At 46.9% G+C, this 19,822-nt stretch overlaps 1 protein-coding gene across 1 annotated transcript in view; it reads right to left on the bottom strand.

Moving 5' to 3' along the window:
* The window catches only part of GRIK4 (glutamate ionotropic receptor kainate type subunit 4), a 488,614-nt gene that overhangs the window by 145,513 nt on the left and 323,279 nt on the right, over positions 1-19,822 (bottom strand). The window contains exons 7-8 of the mRNA XM_026449832.1: positions 16,001-16,179; positions 10,484-10,537 (exon numbers count right to left, since the gene is read on the bottom strand). Coding sequence (XP_026305617.1) covers positions 10,484-10,537; positions 16,001-16,179 — 233 coding nt within the window. The remainder of the gene's footprint in view (positions 1-10,483; positions 10,538-16,000; positions 16,180-19,822) is intronic.

Here is a 19,822-nt window from a genome sequence, read left to right as displayed (position 1 = left end):
ATAGCTCACAAGGACAGGGGTGCTTCCCCACCTTGGGGTATCTGGACAGCTGAGTGCACCGCAGGGATGAACCAGCCAGACGAGGACACTGGAAAAACCGTGAAGAGGAGGGTGGCCGGTTTCATCTGGAAAACAGGCTGGCCAGGAGAATTCATTTGGTTGTTCATTACGTATTCATCCAATCCATAAACTCAACAGAATTTCAGAGCTGAAAGGTCTTTGGAGACCTTCCAGCTTGTCTCCAGAGGAGAAAGGGCTTGTCCAAGATCACACAGTCAGTGGGACAGCCAAGACAAGACCCTGGGTCTACTGATGCCAATTCCAATGCTGAAAAGTCCGGCAAATGTGCGTAGCAGCAGGACATCATCTCACCTGAGACTCCCTTGGTTGGCTCTGGCTCCACCTCTCTCCATCACACTCTCCTGCTCCAGGCACAAAAAGGACCATAACTTACCACTGCCTACATGTCACTCTCCAATTGCCATCTCCAACCCATGCTTCAGTAAGGGAAGCCATATCTGTAAACCCTCATCCAAACCCCCAAAGAAGAACTACATGCTCCTTCCTCTGGGCTGTACACTTCACATTAATAGATGCAGACCTCTTCAATTCACATCCTGCTGGACCACATCCTCCTAGTCCTTGTATCTCCCACCACACAGCGGGCACTTAATAGATGTTTGCTGAATAAATGTAGTTGATGGTAGCATTTTCCATAGGTAAATTGCCTAATCATAGCTCGCTAATCATTTTACAATCCTATAACTTGGACCAAGGAACTTCAAGCTGTCAGCCACAGTTTCCATAACGCAAAAAATAAATCTTTAGTCAATGCCTCCTGAATCCCCTTGTGATTCTCTCTGTTGTTTGTCCTTCTGAATATACCTCCATCTTCCAACAGCCATGTGCAGAGAACAGGTACAGGAAGGTTAGCAGCTTTGGAAAACACAGTTTTGGATCAACAGCATCTCTGTAAGAAACTGCTGTGCCCATGTACGCCCAGGAGACACCTGTCACCGCCAGACCTACCACCTCTCAGGGTTTGCATTTGGTGGGGTGGTACCTTGGCAGCTCAGACTAACACACGAGGAGCTTTCACTCCATTACTCTTTTTCTAGTTGCACTAAAAACATATTTATTCACCAAAGTATACTATATTATACAGAGTGACTCTCCAAAAAGGCTCAATAAAGCTGAAATATGTGGATACTCTTAATAATTTTACAATAAACTACACTTTGGAATCAATTGCTCTGGCACTAGAAAGTTGTCTGGCTGATGGATTATACCTTCTAGCTGTGTGTGTGTGTGTGTGTGTGAAGTGTGCATACGGATGTGCGTGTATATGTTCAAGTGTGCCTGTTGCATTTTCCGTGAAGGACTGAAAGATGTGGAAAAGGCTCAAACATCCTGGGAACTATAGTTCCACCTAGGTGAGAGGCCAATTGAAATGTTTCTGATAACAGCTGTAGAGTTTTGGAAAGCTAGAGGCAGTAAATCAGGAAACTGAGGTCTAAGGATGGAAATACTCAACAGGGAAGTGAGGAAAAAAAGAAGGAAGGGAAATAATATTTACTAACAACCCTCAGGATTAGAAACTTCCCAAAGTGTTCACAAAATAATGTTATGAGATAAGCATTATTATCTCCATTTTACAAGAGGGAAAACTGACGGGCCAACAGGTTAAGTAACTTGCCACATGTACATCTCATGTATGGCAGGGCCCAGACAGGAACTCAAGTTCTCTTTGATCTGAGGCCCTGCCTGCTTCCATTAAACCATATCTCTATCCTCAGTGTCAACACAGTAATCAGGCTCACCCAACCTCATATGCCAAGCCATTGGGACAGAAGACAGGACTAGATCACTTTGTAATGGCCTTTATAACCTGAAGGAGAGGTTTGTTTTAAAGACCCTTGGCTTCAGGCTCCATGAGTCAGCTGCCAGATGTTGGCCTGAAGATACCACATGATCAAGGCTGACCAGGGCATGGTGTGGCCAGTGAAGGAAACAGTCCCAGCTGACAGAGAGATCACTCGGCACAATCAGTCTGACTGTCCTTGCACTCTTCTGCCCTCCCCTGTCTCAATGATCATTCTTGGTGCCAACCCTGGGCCTCAGGTTTTGACATCACTCTCACTCAGCAGAACCCCTGAAATTGTGTCTCTTGGATCCTGAACTAAACCACCCTGCATGGGCCTGCACAACCTTAACTTCAAATCTGACCAGCTCAGAATGGGAGGAAGACTATTCCAGATGGAGTAGTTGTCATGTAGGCTACTCAAGTACCAGGGGGTCCTGAGGAATAGGGAACAGGGCCTAGCTCTCCTCGGCTGAAATGCAGATAGCTTCCTTCGTGCCTGAGGCTTAGTTGGGATGAACTGAATTCCTGTGGGATGTAAAGAGATGAGTTATCTCACTTGGCCAGCCCTTCTACCCCAAGAACTCCAGATATTATGGAAAGCTCCATTCACTCATACAGTATTTATTGAGTGCCTACTATGCAGGAGCCCACTGGATCTACGGTGATGAACAAGACTGATTTAATCTTGCTTTCCTGAAGCTCAGAGTCTGGTGGAAAGGTTAGCATAGAAAAAGGGATTCCCACTCAAGATGAATGCTACAAAAACCAGAACACACGGTGCTGGGAAAGTGTGTGACAGCAGACGTCACCTTGTGGGGTGTCAGGGAGACTTCCTGGGGGAAGTGACATTTAAGTAAGACCCAGAAGATGAGTAGCATCAGCTCGCCAAAGCAAGGAGTGAAAGAGTGGGGCTGTGTGCATTCTCAATTCCTCTTGGAATCAATTATTTTTTCCCTCTCTGTCTGACCTGGATCCCCTTTCTGTAATAATTTTAGCAATTTCAAATTACTTATGGCTAATCTCTCTGATAAACCTTTGGGAAAATAAACGTAGGCTCAGGTCTGCTGACAATAAAATGAACCCAGGGGAGGAAAACTGGCTGCACATGTCCTTTCTGCCCAAGCAAGATAGAGACTGGGGCATGGAGGGGTTATTTCTGCAGGACTCACTTGGACCTGACTATAGTTTGGGAATCTGAAGAGCTGTCGAGTGAACAGAAACTGCTTTCACAAGTCACACGAACTCCCCAACCTGATGGGGCATTCTCCCCTGTCTCCAGGGAACGTCCCCAACTCCAAGGCATTGTGAACTGAAGTGCCCCAAACCACATACAGGATCAAACAGGTCCAAGGCTGAAAAGGCCCTTAGAGATCACCTAAAACAATCTCATAATTTTTCAGATAAAAAACTGAAGCCCGGCAAGGTAAAATGGCTCACCCAGATACAGGTGGTAGAGTGAAGAGGTTAAGAGCTACCTGCCTGGATTCGTGATCTGACTTGATCACCTTGATCAAGATACCAACGCTTTACAAGTCTCAAGCAAGCCTCAACTTCCTCATCTCTAAAACAGGGATAAAACTGTGCCTCCTGCTAGAGTTATTGTGAGGTTTAAATGGGAAAATAACTGGGAAGCACTTATTAGCACTTACTCACAGAAAGTATTCAATAAATATCAACGATTGATATTGCCATGCACCCAGCTAGTTAGTAGCAGGTCTGGAACTTGAAGCCATAGCTGCTTCACTACTAGTCCAGGGCCTCGCCTTCTACAATAATGAGGCTTCCTGCTGGCACACTCCTTCCCCCTGCCTTCTAACACGGCATACCCAGCTCTCAGTCCCTTCTCTCTAGATTCCCCAGAAGAAAACCTCTGGGTGACCACTGCCTCTGTTGACACCCCACAAATGGCAGCCTACCCTTCAGCACAGTGATGGTGCCAAGAGCAGGGAGCTCTGGCCCTGCCTGGGGCATGGCAATGAAATGGTGGCGATGGTGTCCAGCTAGTCACACCACCTGCAATGCCGTAGCAGCTTAGTGGCCAGCAGACTGCACAGCCTCCTGCTTCCAGCATCCAATTATTTCCCACCTTTCATTGGCAGTCCCTGACTTTTGACCCTTACCCTTAAATCTCAACACTTCTCTCTGCCGAGATGGCAGCCCCTGCCTTTGGCACAGGGCCCACCTATGCTCTCTGACAATAGATTGGGGTGATTTTATCTTTTCTATTAGGCAGTGACTGCATATCTCTCTGGGTTTATTAGTAGCTGGATAATCCCTCCAGAGTTATTAGCTCAAATTGAGCTTCCTCCTTCATCTTTTCTCTTGTGGCATCAACCACCCCTGCTGTCTCAACAGTAGACTGGTTGCCCAGAGGCCCTTACTTCTTTGTCTTTTATCCAAACTTCCATCAATCTTGCACAACAAAGGTTTTCCCCAATCAAACCCAGAGGCCAACTGGAAGACAGAGACTCCCTTGCAGAGTAAAGAGCAGAATAAGCACAGTGCATCTATAACTGTCCTATGTGTGCCCTCCTTGGATAAGAGAACACAGGGAGCTGACATCCTTATAACTAAGTGCCGATCTCCACTTTTAGGATCAGTTATCCTCTAAAAAGACAAGCCAGGGCTTGGGATGCTAATTTCTTTTTTAGTAATACATGATATAGATGTGTGATGATGATTGACAATTTAATAACGTGGCAGAGATTGTTTTGTGGTCATTAAACCCATTTCCTGTTCTCCCTGGGCACATGGCTAGACTACGTTTCCCAGCTTCCCTTACAAGTGAGTGTGGCCATGTGATGAATTCTAGCCAATGGAATTGGGAGCTGAAATAACATGTGTCACTTCCAGTCCTGACACATAATCCCTCCCATGTATGATCTTCCATGTTGTTTTCCTAACACTGGTCTCTAAGAGGACACATTCATAAACCAGAAGAAGACTGGGCCCTTGAATAACCTTATGAAATGCTACTCACCAGGAATACCCTTTTGGAACTTCAATTGAGTAAGAAATTTACTTCCACTGTATGACACTATGAGATTTGGGGATTTATCTGTTATAGCAGCTAGTATTACCTACCTGGTTCAGTGTTATCAGTAGCTAATTTTTAAATCTTACTAAGATTGTTAAAAGATGGATGTTATTATTATTCACATTTTACATATGAGGACAGAGAACCCCCAAAGGCCCCAGCTTATAAGCTCCTGAACTGGGGATTTTTACCACTTCTGACTGATTTTAAGGATGCAATTTTTATACATCAACTACTTTCTCTCATTATAAAGCTTCTTAATCACCAGGACTCTCAACTTCAGTCATGTGGTCTTGCTTCTTCCAATTTGCACACTTCAAATAGAAATTAAAAACACATCTGACTACTTCACACTCATTGGGATGGCTATTATTTTTAAAAATGAAAAATAATAAGCATTGTCAAGACTGCGGAAAAACCGGGACCTTTGTACATTGCTGACAGGAACGAAAAATGGTACAGTCATTCTGGAAAACGTTTGGAGGTTTCTCAATAAATAAAAGAATAATGACCACATGACCCAGCAACTCCACTCCTAGGCATATACACAAAAGGATTGAAAGCAGGGACTTGAACAGACATTTGCACACCCATGTTCACGGCAGCATTATTCACAATAGCCAAAAGGCGGAGGCAACCCAAGTGTCCATCCATGAATGAATGGATACACAAAATCTGGTGTGTGTGTCTACATACGCATAGTCTACTATTCGACCTTAAAAAGGCAGGCAATTCTGATGTATGAATGAACCCTAAACAAAGTCAAACACAAAAGGACAAATATTATATGATTCCACTTATATGAAATACCTAGAGTAGTCATATCCATACAGAGAGAAATTAGAATGGTGGTTGCCAGGGGCTGGATGGAAAAAGGAATGGGGAGTTTGTGTTTAATGGGTACAGAGTTTCATTTTGAAAAGGTGAAAAATGTTCCAGAGGTGGATGGTATTGATGGTTGCATAACAGTGTGGATGTACTTAATGCCACTGAAAAGTGTACTTAAATATGGTTACGATGACAAATGTTATGTCATATATATTTCACAATAATACAAAGCTTAAAAAAAAAGAAATACAATTTCTGACACATGCTGCCACATGAATGAACCTGGAAAACATTATGCTGAGTTAAATAAACTAGACACAAAAGATAAACATTGTGTAATTCCACTTCTAAGAGGCACCTAGCTAGAATAGGCAAATTGATTGAGAAGAAAAAAACATGGAGGTTACCAGAGGCCATGGGGAGGAGGAATGGGGAGCTATTGCTTAACGGGTACAGAGTTTCTGTTTGGCTTGATTAAGTTTTAGAAATATATAGTGGTGGCCAGGCGTGGTGGCTCACGCCTGTAATCCCAGCACTTTGGGAGGCCGAGGTGGGTGGATCACGAGGTCAGGAGATCAAGACCATCCTGGCTAACATGATGAAATCCCGTCTCTACTAAAAATACAAAAAATTAGCCAGGTGTGGTAGTGGATGTCTGGAAGTCCCAGCCTCTTGGAAGGCTGAGGCAGGAGAATGGCGTGAACCCAGGAGGCAGAGCTTGCAGTGAGCTGAGATCATGCCACTGCACTCCAGCCTGGGCAACACAGCAAGACTCCGTTTCAAAAAAAAAAAAAAAGAAATATATAGTGGTAATGGTTGTACAACACTAAGAATATAATTAACGCCACTAAACTGCAAACAAAGGCAGGCAGATTGATTTCTGGATGAGGGCAGAAACTAGTTCTCTGTGTTGGCATGCTTTTGTGACTTGGCACAGTAATTTTATTTCTCTTAATTTGTTCCTTAATGGGTCCACTTCATTTTGGCCTGGACTCTTGACCCCTTGCCTCAGTCTACCTGCCAGGACTTACTTCCTCATAGTTGCTCTTCGTGTGCCTGACCTCTGGCCAAGTGCTGTCAATTTACCTGTCAAGTTCTCATGATTTGGACCTCATAAGCTAACCCTCTGCCCCAGGGCTCCCACCTTAACCAGGTGCCATTGCCGTCTGTTGATCAGAGATTTGCTCTGAGGGGAATGATTCCTGACCCACTAGAACCAGAAGCAGTGGCACGATGCTGTTTCACTCATCAAGTCTCTAACATCAGTGCCGACCACCCAGATCTCACTTTGAAATAGATAATATAAATAAAAGGCTCAGATGTCAGCTCACTGTTTCCTATGACTATGTGCCTTCATCTCTATACTTCCTGTCACTGACTTCCTCCTCTGTTCTGGAGAGGGGCTGTCCCTGTCTGCTGCTCCCTCCCCTCCTGCAGAAGTGTCTCTCTCATTGCCTGACTCCTCACTGTCACCCTGTCACTGAGCCCAGCTTCCCCTGTACCAGAGACCTGGCCCTTCCCTGGACTTGCCCAGCTTCTTCCAGCTCTGCCTGTGATCGCCATGTGACCTCTAGCAGCCTCTGCTCTCTCTGGCTCAGTTCCTCTTATTGCATCAGTCACCTCTGTCACCCAAGGTTCAGGGTTAGCACACTCACTCTTCTGCTGGCTAGACCCTGACAGAGAGAGAAACTGTGTTTCTATAGGGTCAAATGAACTGATGGTTTAGAAGTTCGATTCACGATGGATAATTTTGTCTCAATTCTTGTGATGGTTAATCAACTGACAGAATCCACAGCAGTCAACCTAATTCATTTATGATAGATGCCCCAAATCCACCACTTTTCTTTATGCCTGGATGGGAGTGAGGTATGGGCATTTGATCAATTACTCAGTAATTACGGACACAAATAAACCCTACAATGGTCAGTTCAGTCACACACAAAAACCATACTACCTAGTCCTATTTCTTATCTGGAAATAAATAAAATGGCATTTTAGGAGTCACTTTCACAGGCCATGCATGGCTGGGGAGCAAAATAAGCATCTTCCATTCCTTTTAGCCCATGGGAGGTATAAGCTGGACTTCTTAAAATAACACCTTCTAAATAAACTTGTACTGTGAGTCTGTTGCTGTGCGTACATCATCTCCCAAAGCATGTGCTATCAGTGTCCACTTACAGAAGAGGTTCCTGGGGCTCAGAAAGGTTAAGCAACCTGCACAGGATCACACAGCCAGTAGAAAGTCAAACAAAAGTTTTGAGTCATGAGTACCTAATGCCAAAGTCTGTACCCTTCCCGTTTACCAAGCTTGTTCTCTAAAAGCTGATCTGAGGACCTACTGCATCACTGTAGCAGAATTCTTAGTGATGAGACATGGTGGAGATCCCCAAGGGATTCAGAGAAAGAAGAAAGAAGAATGAAACCCCACTTGGCATCCGTATTGGGGAGAAGGGACTGGAAAATGCAGAAAACAACTCATTATCCTCTGGATGAAGCCTCTCCCTCTGTGGCCCAGAACACCAACTGGGCCAGATGTGGTGGCTCATGCCTGTAATCCCAGCCCTTTTGGAGGCCAAGGCAGGCAGATCACCTGAGGTCAGGAGTTCGAGACTAGCCTAGCCAATGTTGTGAAACCCTGTCTCTACTAAAAATACAAAAATTAGCTGGGCGTGGTGGTGTGTGCCTGTAATCCCAGCTACTTGGGAGGTTGAGGCAGGAGAATGGCTTGAACCCGGGAGGCAGAGGTTGGAGTGAATCAAGATGGCACCACTGCACTTCAGGCTGGGTGATACAGCAAGATTCTGTCTCAAAAAAGCAAAAACAAAATCAAAATAAAACATAACAAACAACAAACAAACAAACAAAAAAACACCAACTGCAACTGGGCAGAAAGAGTGGTCCTAAAAACAGTTTCTTTACTCCTATTAGAGGTTTGTCCCTTTTAGAAAGACAAAGCACTCATGAGAAGCTTCTAGAATATTCTCTCACTGGCAGATTTTTGCAATGGCTCTGCTGTCGTTTTCTTGACTATTATTCAGTCAGCATCACTCATAGTTACTTTTCCTCATGATTTCCCCTTGCAAACTTACAAACTGTTAATTCCATGAGTCCTGTTAATTTCTAAAGCTCATCTCATCCATGCCCACCCAAAAAGGAGAAAAGCTCTTTGAAAACTGAATCATAGAGATATGTATTTTTCTAAATATAATGCCTTAGAAACATATAGTACTTTGATATTTACAATAAATTTTTACTTACAGAATTCCAGTTAATCCTCATATAAAGGTTTTATATTCCCAGTTTTAAAATGAGAAAACTGGGGTTCAGAGTCACTGCAACTCAACCAAAGGCTTACAGCGAGCATAAGGCAGAGTCAGGACTTGACTCGGGCCTCCTGACTTCACGGGCCAGTGCTTTTTCCACTAGACGACATTGTCAACATCGTTCTTATAATTTCTATGAATGGAAAATAGTGGTACACTGTGGAGGATGCTGTCTTAAAAACCTCTAAGCCAAGCAACTCCACCTTATTCTGGTTACCGTCCTGGGAACTCATATTCCAAATGAATGGCTTCCTTCCATCTGCTAAATCACCCCAGTGACACCTCGCTGCCCAGTTTCTTCCTCCTCTACTGATGTTGCCGGCCTAATTTAGGGAGCCTGTCTGGCAGGCTAGCACTGGCCTGCTTTTTCCCTCTCCTCCCTCTATTTCCCAGGCTCCCGAAATGGAACACAACTGTACTTTCATCTCTCTTTGCTCCTCTGCCAACTTGCCCAGGCTCCCCCAGATGCCTCCTTACTTTAAGCAAATGCTTTTGCATTGTTCTGGGAGTAGTCTAATCCTTTTTTCCCTTTTTCCATATTAATGCTCTAATTTATAGCAGCAGTGCTAAGAGAAAAGAAAAAGAAACAAAGAAGTTCATCTGTTTTATGTTTTGAGGGGCATGAGGGGGGCTTCTGGGGTGCTGGTAATGTTCTATTTCTGGAGCTGTGTGCTGCTTACACAGGTGTGCTTACTTGGAGAAAGTTTTCTTAAGCTGTGCCTAGATAATATGTGTGGTTTTCATCTACATGCACGCTAGACTTCAGTGAAGATGCCAACAATGGGGCAGGTATTTTGACAGTGGTGGTGAACAAGGCATTTCTACTCAAGTTCAAGCAAAGGCTGAATGACTTCCTGGCAAGCCTGTTGTGGGAGTCCCTACACCAGGAGAAAGGTCACACTGAATTCCTCTAAGGTCTGTTTCAACTCTGAGAACAAAGGCCTGTCGGATGCTACAGGGTCAACATTCCCACAGCAGCCCCTGGAAAGGACTGTTCATAGACACCAACAGCTGGAAAAGAACAAGGGTCTCAGAGTCCAAGCCTGTCTCTCTGGGCTGATATCTCCTAAACCTCACAGGACATTTTAGGACACCTGATCCCTAAGTCCATGTAGAGACTGGACAACAGGCCAGGCTCGTTCCTCCTGCACCTACTGAGGCGGCTCATCCATCACACTACGGCCCAGAATTTGCTTTATGTAGCTAGTGGCATTTGAATGGCAGCATTAGATTCCCCAAATCCTCATTCTCCTGTGGCTCACAATTGTTGGGATGAGGATTTCCAGGACTCCCTGCCTCTCTGGTTGGCTTCTGCTACTCTGCTTCTATCTCCCGTACTCCTCATCTCCTGGGCTTCGTCCCTCATAATCCACCAATCCTGACCACTGACAACACTCTCTTCCAAGGAGGTGAGCTGTGAGAGCATCTTACCAGATTAGTGAAGATGTATGTGTAATAGGCTGACACCATCCCAAGTTCAGCTGCCTGCAAGGCAAAGAGAAGGAGATTAGAGAAGAAAACAAAAACTCACTTGAAGCAAATGAGCAGTAAGGGTTCCAAGTGTCTGCCATTTGTCTGGCCCACTGCCCCTTGGCACCAGGCAAAACAGAACATCTTGATTGGTTCTTATGTTGCCCTTGATCTGGGAGGATGGAGCAGAGAAAATCTGGTCTCAAGAGAGGGGTCTCTCCACCTCTCCACGTCCACCATGCAGTGGCATGCGTAGTAGCTGATGTTCTTATACACAACATGCTCCCATGGTTATAGCCAGATCTTACTGAAACCAAAAAGGCTTTTAGGGAAATGAAGCAAATAATAAAACAGACTACAATAATGATCTCCACAGCTATTAACAATAACAATGGCTAACATTAACCCACTGTTTAGTATGTGTCAGGCACTCTCAAGCATTCTACATGGGATAACTCTATGAGGTTGGCACTATTATTCCTCCCCAACCCCATTTTACAGCTGAGGAAACTGAAACAATGAAAAGCTAAGTGACTTGTACAAGATCACATGTCTCATTACTGGAAAAGATAAAAGCAAATCCAGGCAGCCTAATTTCAGTGCTTCTATCCAAACTATACTCCCCCTTCAGGACTGTTACATTGATGGAACCACAAACACAACTCTCTTCAGAGCCCTGGCATAGACAAGAGAGTCCATAGGTTGTAGCAATGCAAACGAACTCCACTCTGTCAGAGTGCAGGGCAGACTCATAAGGGTATTCTTGAACCTGCAGCAACGTCGGAAACAAGTGACTCATTTGCAAACCTGGGTCCTTTATTCGTAGTAAGGAGTCAGTTGCCTGTGACATGCCTCACCCTTGATCACTGCACATCAGTGTGGCATCACTCCACGGCTAAGAATTGCTACATCAGAAGAGTCTCCCTTTTGTCTGATCTTTGTAACCATCGTAAATACCCCTAGCCAACCTTCCCTGTCAGTATGCCTGGCTTTGAGTGTGACAGGTGCTATAGAAACTGACATGTAGATCAGGTAAATAACGAGCTCCGCTCTCTCCAGGGCCCTCATCCCTCCTGACAGTTGGCTAGATTTTCCTAATGTATCCTGCAGCCCTGGGCCACTGGGAGACCGTTTTGTCATGACTATTGAGGTGGAAGGAAGAAAAACCAGACCAAGGATGATTACATTTTCCTCTTACATAGTGTTTATCTCCCAAGGAACTCAAATAATTTTGTGAGTATTCTTTTTTTTTTTTTTCCTTTGACTCAGAGTCTCCCTCTGTCACCCAGGCTGGAGTGCATTGGTGCGATCATGGCTCACTGCAACCTCCGCCTCCCAGATTCAAGTAATTCTCCTGCCTCAGGTTGCCAGGTAAGCTGAAATTACAGGCACCCACCACCACACCTGGCTAATTTTTGTATTTTTAGTAGAGACGGGATTTCGCCATATTGGCCAGGCTGGTCGTGAACTCCTGACCTCAAGTGATCTGCCCGCCTTGGCCTCCCAAAGTGCTGGGATTACAGGCGTGAGCCACTGTGCCCGGTCATTCTTATAGGAACCCTCGCAGGCTCCCTGAGGAATAGGTTGGGGGTAATTCTATCATGGTTGTTCCAATGGGAAGCTGGAGGGCAAAGGCTCAGGGGCTGCGGCAGGAGTCTTGGAGCACAATGGAACTCAAGGCCTCTTTGGTGAGGCTCCTTCTTCCTCCAGGCCAAGCTATATTTCCTCCTTCACTTTCAAGAGGATGGTGTGGCAAGATAACCAACCCATCCTATGCCCCACTGCACGCACACAATCACACAGTCCAAGTAAGTGTGCTGCTGCATCTCGCCCCTGCCTAGACGGATGCAACCCACTGAGCGAGCCCGCTGCTTACAGCGACGGGCTGGGGGCAGAGGGACCGGGAGGTGCCACAGTCGGGAACTAAAACCCATTTTGTGAAATCTGCTGTCCTAGAGATAAAAGACAAGAGATCCTTGGTTTTTAAGGCCTGATTTCTGGGTAAACGTGGAGTTCGTTGCTGGAACAGTCGCTCAATAAAATCAGGGATTACTCTGCAAATCCTCCTGAAATCAAGAGACGGCAGAGTGCTGCCAAACTCCGGGGGCTGGGCTCCCACGTGCATGCCGAGTCTCCCAGAGGCCCTGTGTGCTCTCTGCCCACTTTGCTTCCCACCCTTGCTGAGGCCCTGCGAGGCCCTGTTGTGCCCTCCTGGAGGGAAGAGTACGGAACCCCCGGGAAGCATGAGCACAGAGGCCAGACCTGACGGAACATTTGCCTGCCTGGGAAGGCAAATGGGAAAAGGGAACAGGCTTTCCTGAAGCCTTGCTGATCATTCATCAGTGTGGCTCCCAGGTCACAGGAGTTGGGGCTGACAGGTGGGCTCAGGAAAGACAGCCCTGAGGCATCGAGCAGAACCATTTGCCAATAATGATCACTACACTACAGGCAGAGCTTCCTTCAAAAGCATGGCCACACACACACACACACACACACACACACATCTACAAAGCGTTTTTAATTAACATACCCAGTATTGGCAAAGGTGCTATAAGATACCTATACGCTGCTGGAGAAAGTGTAAACTGTTACAGCCTTTTTAAAACGCAATCTGGCAAATCATATCAGAATCCTTAAAAGCATGCATACCTTTAACTCAGTAATTCCACTTCTAGAAATATATGCTGGGGAAATATTCATGAATGTGTATAAAGATTTATGTACAAAGATGTGCATCTCAGCATTATTTATTGTAGCAAAAGATTTGAAACAACCTCTATCTCCAACAATAAAGTGATGGTTAAATAAATTATGGGACATCTGTATGATAGGAAATGAGGCAGCCATTAAAATATTTCTAGAAAAATGTTTAATGACATGGGGAAAATGCATGGCATAGAATTAAGTGGGGACAAAAAGCGCTTACAGAAAAGTTTGTGCAGTAGGACAATAATTTGGGGGAAAATGTGTCTGTAAAGCAGAAAAAAACAGACATCAAAATTTAACTGTGGTTAAACAGCTCTGGGTGATAGGATTGTTAATAATTTTTAGTTTCTTCTATGTGCTGTCTTTTCTATACATTAAAAAATTTCAACAATGAACTAGTAATATTGTTCGAATTTAAAAAATCATAGTGCAACATCAGATGCTGGGAGCCACGGGGGGCAAGAGACTGGTCCCCAGAGGCTTCCACTAGGGCTGTTCAGGCAGGCTCCAGCTACCGCAGGGGGACCTGTGTATTCTGAGCTACCCTCCACAAGGCACATGTGTCTACTAAGCTGAAGCTCTCACTCCCTGCTCCCAACCTTCCCTAAAGAGGGCCCCTCTCCTCCCGTGAAACTTGGAGGAGCTTTTCCACCCTTAATGACTTCATTGATCATAGCTCCAGGCATAAGGAAGACAGAGAAAAAGGAAGAAAAGAGAAAAATGCTGTGTTTCTGTGTGTGTGTGTGTGTGAGAGAGAGGAGAGAGAGAGATACCGTCGTGTGTGTGTGTGCATGTGTGTGTGTGTGTGTGTGTGTCAGAGAGAGAGAGAGAGAGAAAGAAAGAGAGATAATATGAGTTGGGTATACGCACACAGACAGACGTGGCTTTGGAGCTCTGGAAGATTACTATAGCAACGGGCTGAAGGGACAGCCCTCGGTACTGAGAGAACTCATTCAAATCTCTTATTAACTCTGAGTCAAAAACGAGCTGGGGACGGGCAGCTGGGAGGGAGGGGGGAAGGACAGGAGACAATCATCTGAGTGTCTGCGGGCTCCTCACAGCTTGGCAGAGGTTAATGAGGAGCCTCGCTGCCCTAGTGGAAGATGGCAGGTTGTGTTTAAATGTGCAATTAAAATGGCATTAGAAGAAGCCAGTGCGCCTGGAGAGGTTGGGGGAGCCACCAAGGGGCCTAGAAACGGGGCCCTTTCTCTCCGAGGTTCATGCCCAGCCCAGGAACTGGCGTCAGGTGACTCTGATGCTGCCCAGCTATTTCCAGCTGTTTGTCCTGTGTGGGGCCCCTAGGCTCCTGATTTCTCTCTCTCTTGGATGAGCCTCACTCACAGAGTTCTGGTTTCCAGTGTGCATGTTCTGACTCAGGGGCTGGCGCTGCCCCTCCGACTCCAGGAGCATAGGAGACACTACCTGATTTGCAGATAAGAGAGGGCTGTGAAGGCTCGGCCCTGCTCCACTCAGGGCTGGGCCTTGGACACATCTGTTCATCTCCCAGAGTCTCAGTTTCTTCATCTGTGGAGGAAGACATTATACCTACCTCACGTCATTGCTAAGAGCTCTACGCTGGGAGACCGACTGCACAGCAGCTCTGTGTAAACTGTTGTGCACCGTGTCAGATTAACAACAGGTGCTGGAGAGGATGTGGAGAAACAGGAACACTTTTACACTGTTGGTGGGATTGTAAACTAGTTCAACCATTATGGAAAACAGTATGGCGATTCCTCAAGGATCTAGAACTAGAGGTACCATATGACCCAGCCATCCCACTACTGGGTATATACCCAAAGGATTATAAATCATGCTGCTATAAAGACACATGCACATGTATGCTTACTGCGGCACTATTCACAATAGCAAAGACTTGGAATCAACCCAAATGTCCATCTGTGACAGACTGGATTAAGAAAATGTGGCACATATACACCATGGAATATTATGCAGCCATAAAAAAGGATGAGTTTGCGTCCTTTGTAGGGACATGGATGCAGCTGGAAACCATCATTCTTAGCAAACTATCACAAGAAGAGAAAACCAAACACCGCATGTTCTCACTCATAGGTGGGAACTGAACAATGACATCACTTGGACTCGGGAAGGGGAACATCACACATCGGGGCCTATCATGGGGAGGGGGGAGGGGGGAGGGGGGAGGGATTGCATTGGGAGTTATACCTGATGTAAATGACGAATTGATGGGTGCTGACGAGTTGATGGGTGCAGCACACCAACATGGCACAAGTATACATATGTAACAAACCTGCACATTATGCACATGTACCCTAGAACTTAAAGTATAATAAAAAAATATAAATAAATAAAAATCACACACACACACAAAAAAAGACAGAGCGGGCATTCAGCAGGACACACTGGTGTGACGGTCCTATTGTGAAACTACGGAAACATTTTTATACCATTTGGCAAACAGCCTCTGCCCAAGCCCCTTGGGTGCTCCACCCTAGCCCCTCCTAGGAACCCACAGACCTCTCCACAGAGCCCTTCGCAGAGTCTAAGTTTGGCAGCATCTAGGTGTCTCCGTTGCCTACTGTCCTGCTGCCCCAGTGCTGAAAACGACATCACCCTCACCCTGCTTTCTTCAGTTTTTGGGAACTGCCCATTGAAAACGGAAGCACAGGGAGAGGTTTGTCAGAGTTCAGGTCCGGCCCAGGGCTCCGTCAGCTTCAGCTCAGGAGGACCCTCAAGGCAAGGAGTGCGGAGGGTGGGAGCTCAGCAGGGCAGGGGAGAGAGGGAGGCTCCTACCTTCAGGAGGATGGTGTGGGACATGGAGGCGTTGGCGTGGATGATGATGGTGGCCGTCTTGTCGTCCCGGATCTCCTTGAGGAGCGGGGTGGGGTCCCGGGTGTCATCCAGCATGCGGACAGACAGCGTGTCCTTGGAGATGAGGAATTGCCGGAGCAGCTTCTCTAGGTTTAAAAGGCCTGGAGGGGAGAGAGGATGAAGCTCCTGAGGGTCCACAGAGCTGCCTCTAGAGACACCTGAGCAGAAACGGGAAGGCACAGAGATGTGCGCTGGAAGTGGGGTTGGGGGTCTGGCCCCATTGCCAGCATTAAGGAGCCAGATCATAACCTGAGCAGGTTTCTCAGCATCTTTGGGCTTCAATGATCACATCTAAATAAAAGAACACTTCAGAGCCCATCACCTCCCCTGACTCCCTAGAGAATTTTCTTTCAAGGTAGAGAAGCTCCCTTGGAATAAGAGAATCCCCCCTCCTCCTCACCACCCTCAAAAGCTGGACAGGATGCACAGAGACCAAGACCTGGGTTCAGAGACCACCAGGCCTGAGTCTGCTTCTCTAATCCATGGACTTCTCCATGTGGCCAGTTGTCTTGGCCTCAGTTTCCTCCTCTGAGAAGTTAGAATTATCACAGCAGTCAGTACTCAGTTCCAAGGCAAGGATTACAAGAGGCCACGTGTGAAGGGCTCAAGCCTGAGCCTTGGACACGGTAAACCCTCGTAAATGTTACACTGGGCTCTGTAAGAGCCTTTGTTTTCATTTTGGAGATGGAGGAGCAATTCCCTAAGATCCCAAGGCCCAGAAAATAGATCTAGCAAAACGCTTTGAATTCCTCAGAGCCTCGTGGCTGCATTAAGACAAAGTATTATGATGATCATAAGAGAACAGGCTTTGAACTGCACTCCAGCAGGCAAGAATCTGGGCCCAGAACAAAACAGAAAAAAGCGACTGTACACCAAGGACCTATCCCTGCCCTCCCTCACTCCCTCCTCTCCTACCCACCAGCTATTTGATGCCTAGGGCCCTGGTGGGAGGAGGGGTTCCAGAATGATGTCACTGAGACAAGAGGGTCTTAATTCTGCCTTGTCTTTGGAAAGACACACCAGCCAGGAGAGGGTATGTGTGTATGGGGTGGGGGTGGGAAATGTGGGGGATGGGGTGATGTGGGGGTGCAGGAGGCATAGAAAAAGACATTATGTAGGCGTTTGCTCCCAAAAGCAATGAGAAGGGCAACATTTATCAAATGCTTATTGTGCTCCAGTTAACGTGCTAAACACTTTACATGGCTTATCTCATGTAAGTCCTCACAACAATCCCATAAAGTAGTATAATCCCCAGCACAGAGGAGAATCGGAGGTAGAGGGAGGACGAGCAACTGGTCTCACACACTGGGATGGTGAGGGAAGGGTTGGCTTTCTAACCAGTCCAAGGTCCCGTGCTGCTGGTTTCTGTCCTGGCTGATGGGATATTCAACCCGGGGATGGCTTGACTATAACCCTGGAAGACTCCTTCCTGCACAGGCTCCTCACCGCCCAGGGCAAAAGGAGGGAGAGCCTCCCATCCACCTCCTCACGTTGCAGATTGGTGACACGACTTGCTCAGCACACAGAGACACGGGGACACAGCTGGGACCAGAATTCTGATCTCCGTTTTTTGATTTCCATCCAATCCTCTTCCCATGACACCAGGCTGCCTCTGAGGACAAACTCAGCTGGAGGCAGCGGGCACAGTGCCCAGGAAGGCCCAGAGACACGCGTCTCAGGACTCGGGAGGGAAGCTGATGTGGGTGTGTGTCTCTGCTTTTTCTTTTTTCACAGGAAGGAGAGGATAGTGGAGTTGGAGCCCAAGGGCCTGGCCTGATAGGGACAGGAGCTCTGGGAAGGTGCTGCCAACCCGTCTTCGTGTCACCTGTTTTGAGAAGGCTTTCTAGGGAGCTGGAGGTTGTGGCAGGTCGGGGAGAAGCCCTGGGAAGGCCTGTTATTTATAAAGATGCTTCAGAAACAGCCCAGCTGTGCAAACCACAAAACTGGCCTTTCCTCTCTTCCCTGATAGGGTTTCAAGGGAGACTTGTAAAGAGTCTCTGCCGCCGCCGTCTGTGCCCCGCACAGCCCCTCACCACTGGCCCCACAACATTGGCACTGATGTTGTAGGTTACTCCCTGCCAATCCTGATCCTGAAGCTCTGGATTCAAGCTCAGGGTCAGCCCTCCTTAACTACGTGACCTTGAGAAGTTGTCTAACCTCTTCAAGGCTCCGTTCTTCATCTGTAGAATGGGCAAAGGAAGATGAGAACTCACTGTGATCATATAAGAAAGCCCGCCGGGAAATGGGATATATGGTCTCCATGTTACTCCTGCATTTACCCATCCCCAGAAGTGCTCCAAGGGCAGGCACGGTGATGCAGCTGAAGAGTCAGGCAAGGTCACGTCTGTTCAACCAACACTCTCTGGCATGTCCTGAGTGCCAGGCACCGGGCAGACAGGACACCAGGCAGAGAAGGCGGGTCACATACAATCCCTGCCCTCAGGAGCTTAGGGTGGCGGCATTCACAGCTAAGTTGATGATGAAGTTCAAATCACATCCCCGTTTTGTTTGGCAGCCTGAATTTAATTTTTTTTTTAGGGGGCAACCTCACTCTGTCCTATATGTAAAATGGATAGAGTATTTACCACCTCTTCCTCAGAGACGACGTGAAAAGCTAACTCCTGCCTGGACAAAGGTCGGAGTGCCTGATCCAAAAGACACTCCAACAAGGAAGTGCAGGGAGGCCACGGAGCTGAGGCACCCGGAGTCTCAGCTATCTCCTGGGCAGGCTGTGGGTGAGGGTGCCCCACAGTTGGAGAGGTGAACAAGCAAGGGATGGCAGACGCAACCCCTCACCCAGGTCCTAGAATGGAGCAGGAAGAATCTTTAGAGCCTGACTGGGAAAGAGGCCAAATCCCCTGGGATTCTTCAGACAGGCAGTGAAATTCAGTGGGACGAGACAGGGAAGGCTGGGGAATGACAGCAGGATTATGCACAGCATGGTGATGCCTGGCAGAGGCCGCCGGGAATGCTTTATTCCTTTGCAAATAGCAGGTGCAGGAAACTCCCAGGGAAAGAGAGCCCCCCAGATGTCAGATAAACTGGGGACCTGTTCCAATCAATTCCCAGCCTGCTACCCCTTGGAGAGTTCTGCTGTCCTTTAAACAAAGAATAGCATCATTCCCCATCCCATATAACATGCTCTGTGTGCTGAGACGCAGGGTGGGGACAGGAGAGAGGCAGCGGTGGCGAGTCCTCTGGGAGGTTCGCATCCTGCCCAGAATTGCCTATTAGTCAGTTGCTCCGTTTCCCAACCTGGACACACCTGGTTCAGCACAAAGAACCCAGTCTGGGGACATGAGTGCCAACTCCAGCACTGCCAGGCAGGTTACTATGGCAATGGCCCTACCCCTCTGTGCCTCAGTTTCCTTTTCTGTGGAATAAGGGGAGTGACTACATTACAGGGTCATCAAGAGGATGGCAACTACAAGGGGCTTAACAAATTTTGTTTCCCACTCACCCCCCAACTGCCCTTTATCCCATCTCCTTCCTGAAACCTTCTCTCCATTCTCCAGCCTCCACCCCCTTCTCACTTCTCCCACCTCTTACAGGATTATCCAACCCACCAAAGATAGACTTGGTTTTAAACCACAGAAAGTATTTGAGAGCACGTATATGCGTATGTATGTATATGTGCATATATGTGTGTGTATATATTTATAATATACAGTCTATGTATAAACGATTTCAGTGTTCGGCAGGGAACCCATTTCAGACTTCCCGGCACATCCCCAGGGCAGGCAG

Source organism: Piliocolobus tephrosceles, chromosome 13 (assembly GCF_002776525.5).
Source record: "Piliocolobus tephrosceles isolate RC106 chromosome 13, ASM277652v3, whole genome shotgun sequence".
In the NCBI taxonomy this organism is placed as follows: Eukaryota; Metazoa; Chordata; class Mammalia; order Primates; family Cercopithecidae; genus Piliocolobus; species Piliocolobus tephrosceles.
This window is presented reverse-complemented; position numbering and strand designations above follow the sequence as displayed.